Here is a 21450-nt window from a genome sequence, read left to right as displayed (position 1 = left end):
AATTTGTTAAATCCTAGCTTTCTATATCTATGGTTAGATAATTTGACATGCACTGTAAGAAAAACAATGATTACTAAGTTACATTAAAAAAACTGTGAAAAAAGAAAAAAAAAACTGTGATCAACAATTAAAATGACTTCTTTGCCTTTTTCTTTCCCTAAACTGAATTTCAAGTGACTATTCCTTGTTTCAAATCTTATCTGAGATAAATAGTGCATAATTTTTTGTTGCTATAAAATTTTAAAATAACACTGAGTAAAGATTGTACTCAAGATATTTTACTCAAAATGTTATAAAAACTATACCATTTTATAGAATTTATTTCCCTTTATATCTTAGTAGTGAGTCAAAGCTCTCAGTCAACACTTAAGTCTAAGAATCTTCAGTCTTTCCTAGACAGTGCTTTCATTTTTTTTTTTAATTCAATGACTGAAGTTCGTTCACATCTATTCAATTTTTTTTTATAGAGTGAAAAGAATTTGAGAAACCTCTTATTTCTTCAAACCCTAGAATATGGTCCACCACCAAGTGTAAGAGTATGGATCCTAAACTGAAGAAGCTCAAGTTGGAGACAAGACCCTCCTAAATGCTATGTCATTTCCTGTACTGGTTTTATAAAACTCTGCAAGATATCAAGAAGCAGTACAAGATGCAAAAATAAAGCTTAAACCATAATAACTTATCAGCATTAGGTTAAACATATGGTATCATAACTCCATTGGCTTGGACCTACATTTCTAACACTATGCCTAGAGGACAAAAGCAGAAATGCAAGGTAATGCCAAAGGACCAGCCAAAATAGAATAATTACAAAAAGGAATGGAAGTGATATTTTGAGAACTCCCAGAAGCAGTGACAACACAAAAGTAATAGCCTTGGAACTCCCAAGAAACAGCAACCTGACAACCACAGGAAGAAAAGTGATTGCTCTTTTTGAACACACTTGGAGTGAGCTGTGAATTCAAGATACAAACTCTGACACAATTTTCAAATAACATATAGAGACACAAAACAAAACAAAACAAAAATTCACATCTGCAGAGTATATAAAGAAGGGTTGGCTGGCTACTAATGGCCTCAGTCACAAAACTGAGAAAACAATAAATACATTAGCATTTTATTTGAAAAAAAAAAACTATCAAAGCCTCCACACAGAGAAAAGTACATCTCATGCTCATAAAACACTGTTGTTGGCCAAAGAACCTGTTCATTTCCCACTTCAGCATCCTGTGAGAAAGCTAGAGAATACTTTCAAAATACTTTCTTTATGAAGACATCCAAAGTTGCCACATATATAGCCCTTTTGAAGGAATCTATTTTTCTTTAGGAAGTTTTTGGAAAGCTTTAAAAGAAATAAAATCCCCCAATATAACACAAGGGAAAACATAAAAATGCTAAAATAGTTGTCTTTTGTCTCTTAGAATAATCTTATTTTCATGTCTCAAATTAAGCCAAAGCATACATCTTTGATAGCAAAAGCTTTCTAATGCTTTTCTTTTCCTGAACTTAAAATATTACAAGGAGGCTTCCTTTCCACCACTACTTTTCAAACCATGCTGAAGACACAACTGCACCCCAATACCTACAAGCAAACACACACACACATACACATAAACATACACACACGCACACATACACAAAGGCAAGTGAGTCTTACCAGACCATCACAGTTGCTAATGGCAACAGAGGTTCCTGGAATGTCCATGATATCACCAACATAAGCACAGTTAGCCTCCAAAGGCTCTGTTCTCCAGATTCTTTCTGAAGCATTTCCAGGTTGGTGGCCATTTATGGGGTCGGTTATGTTCCCAGGCACTGACGATGTCTCGTGCCACTCCACCACAGCCCCAGGAGCTACTAGTTGGGTGTTGGGCTTTAGTCGCAGATGAAAATCTCTTCCAAATGCAGTGATGTTAAAGAACAATTGCTCAGGGTGGGAAGATACATCCCTTGCTGACCTCTTTTTGTGACTGGCAGAAAGAACGTGGGAGAGATAATGCCCTTCTAGATTTGTGCTGAATGGGGTCACCAGTTCATACTCTCTATATTTCTTCATTGGTGATTCTGTGAAGTAAAAAAAAAGAAACTGTAGAACCTTTCACAACAGGAGAACACAGGACATAACTTAGGCATAAAGTGCTCACCTCACAAGACTGCACCTTAACTTGCATAACAAATACTATTGAACCACTTCATACATATTAAATTTTGAGAACTCAAAGCATTTCTCAAATGTACTTAAGTAACTCAATGAATCCCTTTCTTAATTTAAAAAAGGCACTACATTGTGACTATTCATATCTCATTTATATTTGAGAACATGAATGTGGTAAGTTTCTATAAAGTATACCTTGATGGCTTAAAACCAAGAACTACCCTCAAACAACTTATCAATGACATAAGTGACATCTGCTACAAACTTCTAACAAAGTTGGTATTAGATTAAAAAAATTTAATTGTTTTCATTTTTCCCTAGTAGAAATCCTAGAATTTCTACAAATTGCAATAGCCACCTTATATTGCTTCTAAGATAAGCTTGTAATATAGATAATGTAGTTTACAGTGCTATAATTTACATGTACATTCTTGGTATTAACAACACTAACAAGCATACTTTACAGGTGAGGAAACAGATTCAGGAAAAGTCTGGGTGCAATGTCAAACAACTGAAGTTCAATTATAAATCCAAGTTATACTCCAAAGCCCATACATTATTTCTGCTATATTATGCCATGCTCCATAAATGTGTATTTTTTAAAAAAATAGGAGAGGGCTGGTGGAGTGGCTTATGTGGTATCCTTGAGTTCAAATCCCAGCTCCATCAAAAAAAAAAAATTAGGAGAATTGGCAGATGAGAACAACCTATAAATTGAACATGGAGATTTAAGTAGTCACATCACAAGGGAATGGTTCTCATTTTTCACTGCGTTCCTTATATGGGATATATACCCACCTGAATATAATTGTGTATTTGGAACCCACCTTAAAACATGGGTGGCCGTTTATATGTGTAAATGGAATCTCACAGGTGAGACTCATTTCCCCCACCTTGGCCAAATGTGAGTACTGTATTTACTGAAATGCAAACACCCTTGGGAAAGATAGGACAGTGGATACTAAAGAAGGAAAGGAGGAGGAAAACAGGATAGACAAAGAAAGCATGGAAAGGGAATCTGAAGCCAAGAATTTTAAAGTTCTGGAAATTTGGGGAATGAACATGAGTGTCACAGAGGCACAGTGATGGAGGGGAAAGTAAGGGATGCATCAAGACGTTGGATGTGGATGAACAAAGTCCACTTCAAATTAACTATAAGTTCCTTGAGGATGAGGAACTATCCATTCAACTTGGTACTCCCAAGATCGTCTAAAATAAAATGTTATGCACATCAGGTTCTCTTACTAGGCTATTAATATGTATTAAGTTAGTTTTCAGGTAACCACAGAACCTTTGCTTTGTCTATGCTGTCACCCACATGGACTTCCAAAACACACTACCCAAGACTTGTGAGGGTCTGATTATAGCAATAATCTGTTATAACTCTTTTTCCAACCACTTTACTGTTTCAAGAGAAGGAGAGAGTAATGCTTACTTTTAATGTATGGATTTTCCACATGAAGGGAATTCACACAACAAAGTCTAGACAATATACTGATATCTGGATTAAGTGTCTGGAGAATAAGAAAGCTCAGAAAAAAATGCAGGGAAGATTCTCCACTCCCAAGAGGATACCCAGAGCCTCATGCTTACAGCAAATCATACATCTTAGGTTCTCTGGACTAATTCCATTTTTTCTACCATCAGAAAATATGTTCTGAATTTTTATTCAATATGAGGTTGAAATATAAAGCTTTGTCTTCCCTAAAGTAAAATAATAAATCATTCCTAAAATGTAAATGTAAGAAATACGTCTGAGATTAAACCTTGAACCAGTCATTTTCCAGTTGGGAATTAAGGTAATCAGGGAAGAGATGCACTCAGCAACCTCCAAAAACCCAGAACTGGCAAAGGAAGCATGTAATCACCTGCCATTTATTGGCGGAATAAGCACTGGGCCTTGTGAATTGTGCTTGAGAATGTCATCTCTAATATTCACAATAATCACTGTAAATCAGTATCATTTCCCCTATTTGAAGAAATGAGAAAGCAAACACAAACCTGAAGCCCTGACTCACAGTGAGCATAGACTCTAAGGAAAATTTCAGCTGTGATCATTTAGACTCTGAAAACATGCTCCTCTGTACTCATCAACTTCAAAATAAATGGACCAATTTACTGTCAATTTCTATTCTAAGATCTGACTAATGAAGGGAAAGTACCACAAGAATAATGAATGATGATGTCTCACTGACTTGCAGCCAGTCAACCTTTTAGTCTAGTGTAGCTTCAATAGGTTATGAAAAAAATTCTAAAATTTGGGAGGGATTTTCTTTGGGAAGAGGAATGGGCATGCTGGGTAGTAGTTCAAAGTGATCAAAAGCATTTTAATCTCAGATTACAATCACATAAGAAAACCAAATTATATCCAAAGTTATTTTACTGCATTCAAAAATCATGCATGTTACAGACCCAACTACTCCCACAAAGCAGTGTGACACACGATTAAGGCATGAATTTCAGTGTGTAAGAAAACAACTTATCACTTAAATTCCTTATTTTCTCTTAGACTCAGTTCTCCCGACTATTAACTGGAAATGAGCAATAGTTTCAACTTTAATGGCTGATGAGCAGTTTAAATGAGATCATATAGAGGATTCAATAAATATTAGCTATTACCAATTTTAATGTAAGTCAGATAATCATGCCATATTCAATTTTAAAGTTAAAACCTATATAACTGTCAGCTGTGATGGCTGAGGTCCAAAGCATTAGATACGAAATAGTTGTTATGGACCCTGAGTTCCGCTGGCACAGAGGGCTGTAGACTGTGAAACCCAGTTGTTGGTCACTTATTACCCAGGCATCACCTAGAAGCAGGTATTTCCACAACCTGTTGCATGTGTAGTCCATCTCCTTCCTGGTACTGTGGATGAGCTGATTGTCATCTTACATGAGAGCAACCGTCCACTCACGCATGACATTCTAGCCCCTCTCGTCTTTTTAAAAACAGCTCCAACAGAAGTCCTTTCTGTGTCCTAATTTAGTTTCTCTACATTTCTAGAATATTCTAGCCAAAAAGCTTCCATTGTATCCCATCTTTCACAAAAAACCTTCTGGATGCCAAAGTTTATGTGTTGGGAAGTTAATCCCCAATGAAACAGTGGTGAGAGGTGGAACCTTTAAGAGTTGATTAGGTCACAAGGGGTCCTCATGCATGGATTAATGTCATTACCATGAGAATGAGTTAGTTATCACTGAGTGAGTTCCTGATAAAATGATGAGTTCTGCTGGCTTCCCTTTACTCTCTCTCCCATGTGTGCTCTCTTGCCCTTCCACCCTCTGCCATGGGATGAGACAGTGAGAAAGGGCCTCACCAGATGTCAGCCCCTCAACCATGGACTTCCCAGCTTCCAGAACTGTAAGAAAAAAAAAAAAATTTGATCTTCACATATTACCCAGTCTTAGGGATCCTATTATAGCAATCCAAAATGGATTCAAACATTAGTAAATACTCCACCCTTTTACTCCTCTTAAAAGCAAAACATTTCAGAAAATACCCTACATTAGACATCTTCATTTTCTCTCTTTCCATTCCTGCTCTTTCTTAGACCCATTCTAATCAGGCTCTTGTAAGGTCACTGGTGACCACATGCTGCTTTAGCCAATGGTCAAGGTCCTATCTCCTAACTTGCAGGGTCTGACTTAGTTTATTCTTCCTCCCTTCTTGAGAAACTGCTTTTATTTAGCTCCCAGGACACTACTGTCTTCTGGCTCTCCACTTACCTCTTTGTCTTCCCTTTTTTCATTCTCCCTGTTCTACACTCCCTGTTCCCAAATCTGTTCTTCATTCTCATGTTAGTCAATGGTAATCTATCCTTCCAGTTACTCAAACCCAATGCTCAACTAAACTATCCCTAACTTTTCACATACCACAAACCTAGTTTTTAACCAAATTCTGATTCTATACTCAACATGTATCCTGAATCTGACCTCTCCTCATCACTTCGCCTGCTACTAACCTAATCCAAACCAACATCACCTCAGTTTTGAATGCATGTCATGACTTCTCTTTGCTTCTGCTCTGTCCCTTTGTGGTAACCTCACAAATGGAGCTAGAGTGATTGTCAGAGCATGTCAGCCTTCTCAAACCCATTCCAGTAGAGGAAAATGCTCAGAATATCCTATAGCCTAAAGCTGGGAATTCTCACATCAAAAGGTTTTTGTACTTTACAGTTTCCCTAAGTGCCTCCCATCGGCCCCCAGACAGCAAGATGGCTCACTCCCTCAACAATTTCAGGTCCTTGTTTAAACATGACCCTCTTTGAGGCATTTCCTGATCACCAGTAGCCATCTCATCACTCTCTATCCCCCTTCCATGTTTTTCCTTTCTCCACAAATCTTGTCACCATCTGACATCCTACAATTTTTACTTCTATGTTATTTGTGCATTTTTATTTATATCTACTAGCCCATAAGCTTCATGAGGGCAGAAATTTTATCTATTCTCTTCACAATAGCTCCTCTCTGCCTAAAATAGAGCCTGAAGTCACTCAGTAAGTATTTGTGAATGAAGAAAAGATGAATGGATGAATGAATGAGCAGTTTGAGCCTGAAGGAGTATCTAAAATTAGCAAGCATCCTCTTTTTCCTGAATAGTAATTCTACCACCAACTATATTAATGTAAATTATACAGGTTGACACCTACCTAGAGCCAGAATTCTGCTTGCAAAACTTGTGTGTATTTCTCACAGCTCTGGCTGAACTATCAAACATTTCACCATATTCAGGTCTTACAACTTAAGCTATCAAGAACAAGAAGTGGATGTCATCACTAAAACATACCTCCTGGAAGACAGCTATGAGACCCTCGATCTTAGCAGCCAGAAATTGCCCCCAGTCTGCTATCCCTTTGGATCATAGAATCAGAATCATAGAATCAGAATACCAGTCAAAAATGAAAAAGACCTTGAAAAATCATCTAATGTAATACCTGAAAGTTTCTTAAAAGATCATCTAATCAAATCTGCTCACTTCCTAAATAAACAAACTCAGAGATAAAATAACTTAATCTAAATCAAAACCTTAAGTTAGACATTTAAGGCACTCTGCACTCTCTTCTTTTTGACATCATCCCCCACATTGGCCTACTGAAACATTCTATATAATGTGCTCAACTAGACCTTTCTAAATCACACCTGCCTTTATAGACCTACTCTACTGCAACACCAGGGAAAAGGACCAACTGGACAATTCCAGTAGGGCCTGCAAGGCTGATCTCAAGTCGCATCTTTTCCAAGAGACCTCTCTGGAAACTGTGTACAGAGTAAAGACCTCTTGGTTTGAGCTTCCATCACTCTGTCAAGGCAGTGATACAAATCATACACTGTCAGTATAAAAGGTTTAAAAATCTTGATGGCAGGAAAGTCACATGTTAATGCCTTGTTCTTTCAGAGGTCTGACATCTTTAGGCAGAGGTATAGTACATTGTGTTTAAATGTCCCCATTGTATATCTCTTAGGGAAGGGTGGAGGAAGAGAGGAAAAAGGAGAGGAGAGGAGGGATGAAGGGAGAAAGGGAAGAAGGGAGGAAGGAGCTTTTCCTGGGAGTGGGCTTTCTTGGGAGGAAGTGATCTGTATGGTCAGCGTGAACAGAATGACACAGTGGCCCATGGACTGGGATTATGTTTACTCCTTCATATACTCAGCCACATATGCTACAACTGAGGACAGGTAACCTGGTCTCCTTTTAAGGATGCTGAAGAATGATACACAAATATCTTCTAAAATACACTGATTGTCCCCAACACATATAAAAGTTACACTATAAAACTATAAGAAGACAAAAGATTTCAGCAGTATAAACAACATTGCAAGGCTCTCGGTGACACAATATAAATCTTTCATGTCACAGCCACTTTTAGCCAATCTAATTAACACCAAAACTATTCCCCCCACACAGGGAAGGCTTGGGATTGATGAAGTGTGCTTTGTAGCTCCCAGGCAAGGAAAAAAGTTGGGTGTGGTAGTTGGGCACTAAAGGTCTAGAGTCAGAAAGTACTGCATTTGCAGTCTGGTTCAGTCCTGATGAGCTCTTTGGAATCTTGCAGGTGAATTATGAAAACTAAGGCTCAAATTGGTGATCTGTAAAATAAAGATAATTATGGGGATCAACTGAAGTTGTCATATATGAAGTTGTCATATAAGAAGTTGTCATATAAGGAGACATAAAGAATGAGTTGATGTTATCATCATCATCTCTACCTAGAACTATAGAAGTGTGTTTCAGGTTCCTTGCACATCCAGTACCCCTTAGGCTTCTCTCTTGTATACTTCTACCTCTACTGATGTGATTCGAAGACCTTAAATTCCACATCAATAAAAGGACCTAAAACCCAGGCTAGCTGTAGCAATCCCTGCCCCATGACCCCACCTAGGGGACTGGGATTCTCTCCCAAGAACTGGTGATTGTTCTACTACAGAGACAGTTCACATAGGCAATTTCCTTTATCAGCTATCAGTTCTCAGTATGCAATAATCTGACCTCAAGGATGAAATCAAACCAACATTTTCAAGATCAGCTAAAGCAGCATCTCCAACAACAACATTCCCAAGTCCCCAGCCCAGAGTAAGGGAATGACTGTCATCAGAAATGACAGGAGCCAGCTGCTCCAGGAAAGATGCAATCAGAGTGAAGAGTGGACATGAAAGAGAACACCAAATGCCAAAGGCTTAGCAAAGCTGTAAACACTCACGGGGAAGGGAACACATCTTCTCCCAAAAGCAATTAAAAATTAATTGTGGCACATGCTGAAATTCAAGAACACAGCCAAATCTTTTTCTCACTTCATTTCCCCACCACCACCTCAGGCTCTTATAACCACAAGGCAGAGATATTCTTGGTGTGTCTTTTCTTCCAGTTGCAAAGCTATTTTCATAGGCCAAGATTTTTCATAAAGCTATTTGAAAAAAGAAAAGGTGGCATGGCAGGGCGGTATTCATTATTAAGAAAGAGCAAGTACTTGTAGACTTAGAAATTCTTCTCATTTTTTAAAATCTGGCTTTTTAATAAATATTTGTTGCAATTGCACAATGTTTATGTTCGAGAAAGTCACTTAGGAAAGATCAGCGCATTCTTCAGTGTTCCAAAACATGAAATCAGGTAACAGAAGATCTCTTAAGAGAAAACACACGCTCTGAAGAAAAACACCCCAGTATTCTGTTTGCTGTGTCTTCAAATGACCAAATAATCAACAATAGGATAATAGAGGCAATTTTATTTTTTAAGTGAGGCTCAAATGCCAAAAGTTTACCATTCTAATCTTAGTTTTTGAAGAAGCACTTCTATCAGTTATATGTGTCATCATTAGAAATTTTACAGGCTCAAATTTATATTAGACAGTCTACACTTAAACATTTTTCATACTTCTTAAAATTTTTTGAATGAAGGTTAATATTGAGTGTAGAATTTTAAACCTATGAAAAATTAGAATCTGTTCCCAGGGGCAAAGGCTAAGAAAATGAGATAAATAAGAAATGTGGAAAGTATTCTTGAAGGTTTTCATTGAAACTTTATTTGTGATAATCCTATTTTCTAAATCTAAAATAGCCTGGTTTGTAGTTTAACAAAAGTATGAAAAACTGGCATATCCTAGTAGACTACCATATTACTTTTTTTACTGCTAGTATAACAAAGTATCGTCAGTTTAGAGATAAAACAACCCTGGAGGTTGAAAATCTGAAATAAGTTGCCTGGTCTAAAATCAAGGTATCAGTAGGGCTTCATTCTTTATAGAAGCTCTAGGATAGAATCTGTTTCCTTGCCGTTCTCAGCCTCAAGAGGCCACCTGGCTTACGATTCCTTTTCTCTATCTTCAATGCTAGCGACATCTGACCAAGTCCTCTTGTACTGCTATCTTACTAGTTTCTTCTCTTCCACTTCCTTCTTCTGCTTATAAAGATTGCCATGCAGCTAATCCAGGATAGTCTCTCTATTTTAAGTACTTGATTAATCACCTTAATCCCCTTTTGCCATGTAACATAACATATTATAGGTCTCAAGGATTCAAACACTGACATTATTGGGAGGCCATTATGTTTAGGGAGGCCACCTATCATAGCTACCGTTTCCCATCTAGTGTGCACCCACACTATTGTACATATATGACTCCCCAGCCTCCATCCCTCCTTTTCCTTGAACTGCACACCTATTTTCCTCCAGGTTAGCTACCCTACACTCCACTCTTAGTCCTGTAAGTGAGGTATAAGATGTCTCAGTTCAGTCTAATCAGAGCATTGCCATTGAACTCCCTGACCACAGTGAATGGTTCAAGGATAAGTTGAGACTCAAGACAAGTAACCAATAAAACAATATCAGGAAATTTATTGGAGCTGTCAGTTCTAATAGAGGTGTTTTGTCTAGTGAACTGAAAAGTAGATTGAAAGCCTGGAGATGTTGATGACCGTGTTTGCCATAACTTGGGGAAACACCAATCTAATCCTAATGGAAAAAGAAAATCTATACAAAGGAAAAATAAGAGAAACAGGAAAAGGGAGAGGGAAGAGAGTGACAGAAGGAAATAGGGAGGGAGGTTGAGAGATTCCTGACATTATTTGAACTCTAGATCCAACTATATTTGACTTTGTCTTATCAATTTTGTTTTTTTTAACCTATGAATTGGGTTCCTGTCACTTATATCCAAACAAAATGCTAACTAATACAGGAACTTATGGTGAAATGGAAAGAAGGGAATTATAACAAATAAGGTGAAAAGAAGTAAAAGAGTCATGCCAGATACAAGTTTAGTATTCCTAATCAAAATTTAAAATCTGATATGCCCTGAACCCCCAAACTTTTTGACCACTGAGATGACACTTAAGTTTTATATTTTGCAGCTCTTTAGACTTTGGGTTTTTGGATTAGGGGTACTCAACCAGTTAATTCCATTCAAATAGTCTAAAACCTAAAGAACTGAAAGCTGAAACACTTCTCATCTCAAGCACTCCAGATAAGAAATACTCAACCTAAACAGCCAGGCATGGAGGCCCATTATCTATGATCCCAGCTATTTGGGAGACAGATATGGGGATTGATGTTCCAGGCCCACACAAGAAAAAAACATGAGACCCTATCTGAAAAGTAACTAAAGCAAAAAAGGGCTGGTGTGTAGCTCAAGTCATAGAATGCTTGCCTAGCAAGTGTGAGGCCCCCAAGTTCAAACCCCAGGAATGGAGGGGAGGGAAGGGAAGAAGAGGAGAGGAGAAGAAATATTCTACTTATGTACACAAAATATAGTTGATGTGTAATCCAGATGGAATAATTGTTTTTGTACATTCCTTACTGCTATATGCCAATGAATTAAACAACACTGCATGGAAATATCAACATGAAAATAATACTTGAAAATAGAACTCTCCAAGAGTTGTCACATGCTAAGCTAAGTGGTTGTATAGTTTAGAAGTTCATGGTACAGTAAATTAAGGTTCCTGAGAACTCACAGTGGCAAACAGACCTATCTAAACACAGGAAATAGAATGAAATACCTAAGTAAAAATGTGGTTTTTTCAAAGCACAAGTCTAAGACATACTGATAATATCTATTATTCTAGCATACTTACTATGAGCTAACATTTTATGAATTCTCACATAAGCAGGACAACTCTGTGAAGCTAGTAGTAGTGTGCCTATGTTACATGTAAGAAAGTAATACTTTGAGAGGTTTAAAGTCTCCAATTAGAAAGTGGTAAGAGTCGGGATTTTAAACAACAGTCTACAGAGTCTGTGGTATGACCACTAGATATACAGGTTTGATTTTAGATTAAGAAATGGACTTTATAGGGAGGGAGAGGGAGGGGTCTGGGGGCAAGGGGAAGAAATGGCCCAAACAATGTATGCATATATGAATAAATGAATTTTTTAAAAATGGACTTTACATGTAAAAGAGAGGTTTTGACATGTAAAGGAAGGAGAACTCCAACTCCTATTGCTATTTAAATAATTTTTATTTGTATGCATACATAATATAAAAATATATTTGCTAACTATGAAAAAAATTATAAGAAATGTGATTTAATACCTGAAATCACAGTTATTTGAGGATTCGTGTTTAATTCTATTTTACCTTGTACAAGTTCCCAAAAACCTATTTTTGTTTTATTTGTCCTTCAAGAATAAGATATACTGACTACTTTGTGCTGCTCATAATATATTCTAAAATCCATAAAGATTTGTCATGCTGAAATTTGGCAATCATTTTTGATAAACAAAAGACTGACATTTTACCACAAAATCTCTTCTAAGGATTTACAGTTAGAGAGCAAAGCTGTGCACACTTACTTGGAAAATTAAGATAGATCAATTACATGTGGGAATAGAGTTCGCTTTTGCCAGGAAATTGCCTACACTTTGCTATCTATTTTCAAAAAAATAGAACTCTCCAATTCTATTCTATCAAGTGGTTGAATCTTTCTATAGTAACAATTAAAATAATAAAAACATTTGGATAATATAAATGGTTCATATTTGTTGGATACTTGAGAAGAAAAATAATGAGTTCATTGCACCTTTCTGAGATTATGAAAGTAAATATTAAAAATTACATTCAAATATCAGGAAAAACAAAGCCAAAATGAATTTTAAATTAAATTTTAAAAATCAGCACTTTCCTACATTGGTAGGCGTTTAGTTCATACAAACTTTTTCAAAAGTCATTTGTCAAGGGCTGGGGATATAGCTCAGAGGTATAGCACTTGCCTAGCATGTACAAGGTCCTGACCTCAGCACCACAAAAAAATCAAAATCATTTGTCAGCTGTATCATGTTGCCTTTGCTCCGGAACTAACTTCTATGCCTTTCTTCCTAAGAAGCCATTTGAAATGCAAGTAATGACCTGTGTATAACAACCATGTGGCAACACTCAAAATCATGGGAAAGTGGACAACTTTAGAAAAATGACTACATTAATTGTGGCTCATTAGCAAGATGGGATTAAGTGGTGTTCAAAAGGAGTTTGAAATGATATTGAAAAATTACAGTAAATCCACCTTATTCACAGATTTGACCAAACATAGTCAAAAATTTTTTTAAAGACATTTCAAAAACAGGCAGGGGGGATAAATGGCCCAAACAATGTATGCACATGTGAATAAATGAATAAAAAATTTAAAAAGAAAAATTCTGAAAGTTTAAAAAAAATTGTTATTTCCTGTGTGTACATTACACAGGTCTGTGGGAGCAGAGAAGCTCTCAGCCAGTCCAGCACTACCGTCAGTTGTGTTTAAATCCTTGTATGACCTGCTGAGTGTTTCCCTGCCCTTCATTTTGTGAAAATCTGCCTCCCAAAAAGCAAATGGTGCCCAAAAAACAAGGCAAAAGTTAATTTGTATAATTTAAGTGATAAAGTGAAAAGCTGAGATTTATTGAAAAGCACCATGTCTCTAGCAGAAGGTGCGGTGGCCTTACGGGTAAAATGAATCAAGTGTCCATGGTACAGTGCTCAACTCTATGCATCCTGAGAATGCTTGAATTTTGCTCAGCAGTGGTCTCCTTGGAACCAGATACCCACAGATACCAAGGGTCTACTGTATACTATTATATAAAACAGTAACAGGCACACAAAAAAACAGTTTGTCCTTATACAAAAACAGGGTTTTTTTTTTAATTATTCCATCTAGATTCCACACACTATATTTTGTGTACATAGGCTGAATATTCTTTATCCAAAATGCTTGGAACCAGAACCCTATCAGATTTCAGAGTTTTTTAGATTTTGGAATATTTGCATACTTTATCAGTTGAGCATTTGCAATCCAGAAATCCAAAATCTGAAAGCCTGCAACTGAAAGAAGAGTGAACAATAATATTCTGAACTGGCACAGCAGTTTGGAATTTGGATTATGAAAAATTCAGAGAATACAGAAACATTAAAACATCACAGTGGGCACATGTAAAACATCTATAATTAAAAAGAAAATCAGGCACCAGTGGCTCATGTCCATCATCCTAACTACCTGGGAGGCTGAGATCAGGAAGATCGTGGTTTAAGGTCAGCCAAGACAAAAACTTTGTGAGACCACCTAGCTCAACCAGTAGTAGGGCACAATGTTGTGCGCCTGTCATCTCAAGCTACACAAGAAGTTAAGAAAGGAAGGATCATGGTTCCAGACAAGTCAAGGCAAAAAACTTTGAGACTGCTCCATGTCAGTGGGAAAAAAACTGGACGTGGTGGCACGTGCCTGTCATCCCAGCAATGGCAGGAAGCTTAAAATAGGAGGGTGGTGGTCCAGGATTGCATGGGCAAAAATCCAGACCCTGTCTTCAAAATAACCAGAGCAAAAAAGGTTGGAGGTATGGAGTAAACAGTAGAGCTCTTGCCTAGCAAGCACAAGTCCTGAGTTCAAACCCAGTACCAAAAGGGGGGAAAAAATCCTGACTGATTGAAAAGAATAATTCAACTACATATAATAATAGATAGCATAGTTTAAGAATAAAAGCTGATCTTTATTATAGGAACACTAAAGAGAGGGTTCCCAAAATTCTGGCAATTGTGATTCTCTTTGAGGAAGCATTAGAGTTCCATCTAAGTCCTCACTGTCAGTATACACAGTCCAAGCGGTAAAATCAAACTCCTCTAGTGACCCCACTCATGATTTTATCATGCAATTTGGAATTGCCCTGATGGATTTCCAAGGTAGTCTGAGTTGGCCTCTCTCAAGCAAAGAACACTTAACCATCATCATCCTGGAAGCAGAGGCAACCCTGAGGGGTTCTTAACATTTCTGAGCATTACTATGATTAAAGACATTAACAAGAGAGAGCAGTGATAAGAAAAATTTCAGCAAAACAGCAACAAATTCCTGGTGATAGACAACATGCTCATACTTCAGAACATTTTCATCTAACAAACTTAAAGCATTTAACATTAAGAATTACGGTGCTCATTGGAGGAGTGGAAGCTAAATCAGTAATGCCAACTCCACGATCTTCAGTTACAAGGAAGAACAATGGCTTGGGTAGCTATAGTTCTATACTTTACAAAGGATTCCTTTTAAAACCTCCTTCTGTACCACACGTTTTAGCATTGCTGCTGGCAAACTGGATGGACAGATTTTAATCTTAGCTTATCTTATTTCCTCTGATGCCAGCAGCAGGGCAAATGATCCCAAGTAGACTGAAGGAAAAACTGACCAGCATTCCAAACTTGCACATGGAATTCAATTTGGCAAATACTTATTGAGCACAAACAGAAAAGCATGCAAAAACTGATAAGCCAAGGTTCACTATGTCTTGTGGAGTGGTGACAAGTGAAGTCACAAGATGCCTGAATAATTAATTCAACAGCCATTGTCACCTTCATTTTCCTAGAGACTAGTTAAACCTGGAGATAGGCACAAAACAAGAGCATTTAGGGAAATTCAGAACATAGGCAGATCCCAGTATAATATCCTGTTTGCTAGATTCAGTCATGGACTAACAAATATTCAAGGAGCCGCGTGGTTCAAGCACTCTTTTAAGTACTGGGGGTACAGCAAGCATCGTGTGTCACAGACTTTGCTCTCATGAGATCTACTTAGTGACCTTATTCCATGCCAACAACTAGGTAAGCAGCTCACACAAAACCTTGAAAACCAAATACCTGCAAATGATGAAAAAGCAGTAAACTAGATGTCTAGAGGAGAAATATAAGCAACTTTATTTTTTTAAGAATGAAATGTAATGGAATTTGCAACTAGGGAACAGAAATAGGGCAGAGAAAGATAAACATGTCCCAATTCCAAGAGGGGTTGGGAAGAGAAGACAGCTTAATGCTACAGCCTTACAATGGTTTTTCCTCAAATGATGGTTTACTAAACAAAAAGACTCAGAATTCCTTTCAGATTTTCCAATTTCTACAGAACTATGATTATTTCCCAAGCCACATGTGTCACAGACCAAGCCTCCTTACCCAGTTAGGCCAAGCAGTCAGTTACCCACAATTGCTCTGGGCATCCTACCCAAGGCCATATGCTGAGTCAGACAAGAAAGAACTTGGTGATATGCCACAGAAATGTCAATGATTATGAAACATACTCACCCACAGCTATACAAACACATTCAACATGTACAGATACATGTGTGTATGTACGCATGTATGGGTATATGGAGGTAGATAGGTGTAATTCCTCTCTGGTTAACAGAGGCCCAGAACGAGATCAGGGATCCAAACCTATTTAGCCACCTTCTCTAGAATGAATTATATTTCCCCACATACCAAGAATGCAGTTTTCCACTGGCTAAGAGAAAAGGAAAGAAGTAATACCCCCTGTTAAGACACTTCATAAATGACAGATATTCTACAAACTACCTATATTCTTCCTACTTAAATTAAAGTCTTCCTAGTCTTGAAGGCTAAGACATACCATAAATATTTTTTAATTGGCCTCCTAAGCCAGATACTACAGCAGTACAAAGTACACATTGTGTGATTCTATCTATAAAGAGCACAAGTAACTAGAAAAATTAATCTCTCCTGTTAGAAGTTGGGAGCATGGTTACCTTTCATGGGGAAATAGTGGCAGGAAAACTCCATGAGAGGGGTGCAGGCATACTAGGAATGACCTACCCATTGATCAAAGGCTGGTTATATGAGACTCACTGTGAAGAAGCAGAAAGCTGTGCACTTATACACACTATGCTGCATATTTAGTAAACTTTAATAGAAATTTTTTTAATTTAGATTTCCAACAATTTGTGGTTTATTACTAAATTATGTTTATCTCTTCCTGAGACATTATTCAGAAACTATCTGTAGCTGTGGAATTTCTCTAGCCAATTGTAGTGCAAAATAAATAAAATCTACAAATCATATTACTGTCCTAATATATCACTAATCAAATAGCACCTCCAGGCAGTTACATAAAACCACTTTGGATCATTATATGGAAAAATAATGATCAAGCCTCCATGATAGTCATGCCTTTTAATGGAGATAAGGAAGAGAACTCAGTACTGTGCATATTTTATTAAACATGACATTTTTTAAATCCTCAAGATTCACACATTTGACAATAGCTCAAAACCAATGACAACTACACTTTTGCTATCATAAGACTCGTGGGCCAAAATTTATTCTTTATGTACTGTTTTTCTCTTCATTAAACCTGAGCATGGTAAATAAAAATTACAATAACAAGAAATACCATAAAACAGGAAAATGGGGGTAAATAAGAGTGCCCAGTGAGCCTCTTCCAAATTGTTGACTCCTCTCCTTCACTTGAAAATTAAGCAGACCTATACAAAAAGGGCTAGCAAAAAGACTGGACCAAAGTCCATTCCAGAGTCTTTTACATGACGATATCTTGATTCTATCAAGATACATGTATCTTGATAGAATAAAATGTATGAAGTGATACATTTTATTTTGTGAATAGTGGAATGCGTAATCTTAAAACATCTTTTTGTTTCATATATTGAAAACCAGGGATGCCTAATCAAATTAAGTAATTAAAACTAAGACAGCTTTCATTTCACTACTTGTTTGGGGAGTGGTTTAGAAAATAAAAACCTTCTTTAAAAAGATACACATTGATGGCTGAATGCTATCAATCACAAACAACAAATGTCTCTTCACTGATAATATATTTGGAGTGCATTCTCAGTCACTCATCTTCCCTCTGTTCTGTTCTTGCCATTGAAGGCTAAGCGTGGGGAAGAGACCCAGTAAACAGTGGTAGAAGGAACCCTTTGAGGCATGCTGAGATACATGCTACATCAGCATGCTACAAGTATAGATGGTGCACAACTGATACTCATTCAGTAGAAACCATACTTCAGTTTTGAATTTTGATATTTTCTCAGGCTAGTGATAAGCAGTGTGATCTGGACTCCCTCACAATGCTGGGCAGGAAGCTGCAGCAAGCACAGTTCTTATTCAACCACGCAATTACCAGTAAACAACCAATACACAATAGCACCCTGTGTTGCTAACCTATTATGTGCAGTAGGTTGCATGTATTAAGTGCATTTTAGACATAATATTTCCAACTTATAATGGGTTTGTGGGATGTAAATTCACTGTAAATCAAGAAGTATTTGTCCATATTTCTGGGCCTCAGTCCTGGGTTCACACTGTTAGTCAACAAGTATGGACCTCCACTATGTACTACAGCCAGTAGCTATGCAACCTCACAAGCTCCATTTTCCTCATCTCTCAAATAGGCACACCAGTATCCCTACCTCATTTTATGACTATGGGAATCTGGTGACATAATCTACATTAAAGCAATTAACCTGACATCTAGTAAATAGTCAATGACTTGTAACTATGTTTACAGCAGCAGTAATAAAAACTTTTTTCCTAAAAGATGACTTTACAGTATTACACGAAAAATACAGAATTTACCAAAACTAATACTCTGCCAAAAAGAAAAATTATCTTCTAAAGTTAATCCAAAAAAATATGTAGCCTGGCTTTTTTTTTTTTTTTTTTTGAGTGCAGACTGGCTTCTAGCCAGATGGCTTACTCTGCACTCTGAACAAATATATTATTATAAACATCTTCAAAAATGACCATGGACTTTGGAGTAACTTACACCCTCGGAACCTTAGTCTCCTCACCCATAAAATGGGAATAATAATTCCCATAGCATGGGGTACTTATTACTGACATTTTAGATATTATTTGTAAAAGGCCTAACAATATCTTTCACATTAGAAGTTAATTATTTTCAAACAGATGGAATAAGAGAAGTCATCAAAGGATTTATCCGAAAAAGAAAATTTTATAAGATAAAAATTTCCATCTCTGTACTTCATTCTTCCATTCTTTGTTGCATTCCTACAACTTGCCTTCTAATAAGATGTGCTCTTCCTCACTCTACAGAAGTGGATAATTTGATTTTATGCATCTCCACATCTTCTTCCAGTCCCTCCATCACCCTCCAAGTGCATACCAGTGGCTTGTACAAAGGCAGTAATAAATTGATGCTTGAAAAGTTCAACTGCCAGGAGAATTTTTACATCACCATAATTTAGCCTGAGAAAAGCAGGACGCTCCTTCAGGAAGAGGAAGAGAAGAATAGAAATGTTCCTGGGCTACAAATTATTTTAACCACCAGCTGGAAAAATTTCAAAAACAATATTTTGCTTAGCTTACTTTCAACCAAGATAAGAGTGACATCTGAGAGCAAGGCTTACCTATTTGCACCATTTCTTCATTACCAGCCTGAAAAGGAGGGGGGAAAGTAAGAAAAAGAAACAGTTACTGGGTTTCATCTTATCATCTGGTGAGTTTTATTTCTACCAGTAATGCTTTTCAGGAGCCTGCTAATCAGACCTAGAGACTGGGACTGCTGCCTAAAGGCTGCACCTTGGTTCACAGAAGATTCTTGTGACAGGAGCGTGAGCCAATTCAGTAACAATTTGGGGAAGGGACACGTTGACCAGCTTCAATTTTAACTTAACACTTGTGAAGCCAACAAAAATAAATCCCGACACTCAATAAACAGTCTCTTCTGAAAACTCCGATCCTGGGTCTGGACTAGAAAAGAAAGCCTCTGAATTTAATCAGGCGAAAAGAAGCCTGGGGGGGGGCGATTCATCAGAATCAACTGGAGAACCCATCCCCACCCCCCTACTTTTTACCCTATGAGAAGCTACCAAAACTCACACAGAAATTCTCTACTCAAAGTCCCAAGGGCCCTGTGCTGATGTGATTTACTACAAGCGGCTAGCGGGGCTGAGCCTCCTCCTCCAGGGCTCTTCTGAGAGCATCCGGCTTCACCTTGAATCTCCAAAGGGTGGGGGCAGGGCCGAAGAGAAACAGTGCTGCACTCAATTTAGCTTTAAAAAGAGGAGGAGTTGTGCGGAGGGGGAGGGGAGAAGACGGCGGCGCCTCCAGCCTCTGCCTAGGAAAACGCAGGGCAGGAAACGTCCTCAGCCCCCCTCCCCAACTGTCAAACTCCAGCCGGGCCGCGGTCCTCCCAGGACACGTGTCTACTGGATCGCTCCCTGTCCTGCCCAAGGACTTCCAGAAACCCCCGCCTCCGGCTGCCCGAAAAAGCCGAGAATCAGGAGCAGAGAAAGCGCCGCGGTCCCGACTCGGAATCCTGGACCCAGCGTCCAGAACTTCATTTCGGCGCCCAGAGCGCCCTCCGGAAAGGGGAAACCCAGATGGGCCGGCGAGGATGCGAACTGGCTGCAGTTTGTCACTAGTCATTGTTGCGAATACCGCAGAGGGGGGCGAACCCTAGGTGTGACAAGCCCGGGCTTCCCGAGTGGGGGACAGAACCCCCCGTGCAATTCATCCCCCGCCCCAAAAGCCTCGCGCGCAGCGCCCAGCCCTCCAGACACCGTTGCAGAATGCAAAAGATAACGGGGGAGGGTGCGAGGAGGGAAGAGAGAGGGAAGAGGGGGGAGGAACTTTTTCGGGAAAAGGTTGGGTTTGAGTTTTTTATTGTTATTATTTTCCACTTACTTGTCCATCAGCCGAAGTCCTAACCTCTACCAGAGCGGCTGCTATCAACCAAAGTGACAGGAGAACCATCACGAGTCGAGTTCACTTTTCAACTCCTGGGCAAAGCTAATGCCCAGAGCAAACCCCCCCAAAATAAGTTCCTTTAAAAAGAAAAGAAAGGAAAAGGGGGGGGGGAAGAAAGAAAAGGAAAAATGCAGGATTTTTTTTTTCAAAAATGATCTTCCGTGCTTTGCTTCAATGAAAATGAAATTTGAGCTGAGACCGGCCCCCTCCGCTCTGCAGCTCTGTCCACTTCACCTTCTCACCCCGTCCTCCCCAAGCGAGCGTGCAGAGCGAGAAGGTGCAGGGAGAGGGGGAAGGGACGAGGGGCTTCCAACTATCTCTGCCCAGAGCGGCTGTTTCCAGGTTTTTCCAGCACCATTGGTCCCTAAGGTTAGCGCGGAGAATGCTTGGGTCCCCTGGATCTCAGCAGCAGGGGGAAGTGTTAGCGAGAGAGACGAGCGAGCGGGAGAAAGAGGCAGAGAGGGCGACTCCGCGGCACACGCAGAGTGGGGGCGGGAGGAGCGAGGGGAGGAGGCGGCGGCGGAGGGAGGAGAGGGCGCTCGCTCGCTCGTTCGCTCGCTGCTTCGCTCGCAGGCTCCTGTTGCTCGCAGCGCGCAGTCTGCTCCCGGCCGGCGACCCGCGAGGCGCTAATAAGGCAGCCCGAGCCCCCCTGGCGGCCCCTCCCGTCGCGGCCCACGTCACGAGGGGCCTGCGCCCCCCACGCACGGTCCTGCAGCCCAAGGCTGCACCCGCATCCCGCATCCCCCCGGGCCTCTCCCGCCCCAGGATGGGCGAGGGAGGGGAGGGTCAGGGGGCGCCACCAGTCCGACTGGCGGACGCGCGTTAATTATAGGAAGGGGG

General features: G+C 39.1%; 1 protein-coding gene across 5 annotated transcripts in view; it reads right to left on the bottom strand.

Annotated features, from left to right (window-relative positions):
- Window positions 1-21191, bottom strand: part of Adamts3 (ADAM metallopeptidase with thrombospondin type 1 motif 3) — a 244478-nt gene extending 223287 nt beyond the window's left edge. Inside the window, exons 1-4 of one of the 5 annotated variants that reach the window (XM_074042029.1) lie at window positions 20548-21190; window positions 19269-19296; window positions 5473-5514; window positions 1658-2064 (exon numbers count right to left, since the gene is read on the bottom strand). In XM_074042029.1, the coding sequence (XP_073898130.1) occupies window positions 1658-2064; window positions 5473-5514; window positions 19269-19296; window positions 20548-20616 (546 nt within the window). In that variant the 5' untranslated portion in view covers window positions 20617-21190. Of the gene's footprint in view, window positions 1-1657; window positions 2065-5472; window positions 5515-19268; window positions 19297-19740; window positions 20050-20547 lie in introns of those variants that run through there. The other 4 variants (XM_074042034.1, XM_074042030.1, XM_074042031.1 and 1 more) reach the window with 4 other exon arrangements.
- Between the last annotated feature and the right edge of the window lie 259 nt (window positions 21192-21450).

Source organism: Castor canadensis, chromosome 9 (assembly GCF_047511655.1).
Source record: "Castor canadensis chromosome 9, mCasCan1.hap1v2, whole genome shotgun sequence".
Classification (NCBI taxonomy): Eukaryota; Metazoa; Chordata; class Mammalia; order Rodentia; family Castoridae; genus Castor; species Castor canadensis.
Note: the sequence above shows the minus strand (reverse complement) of the source record. Positions and strands in the feature narration are given on the sequence as shown.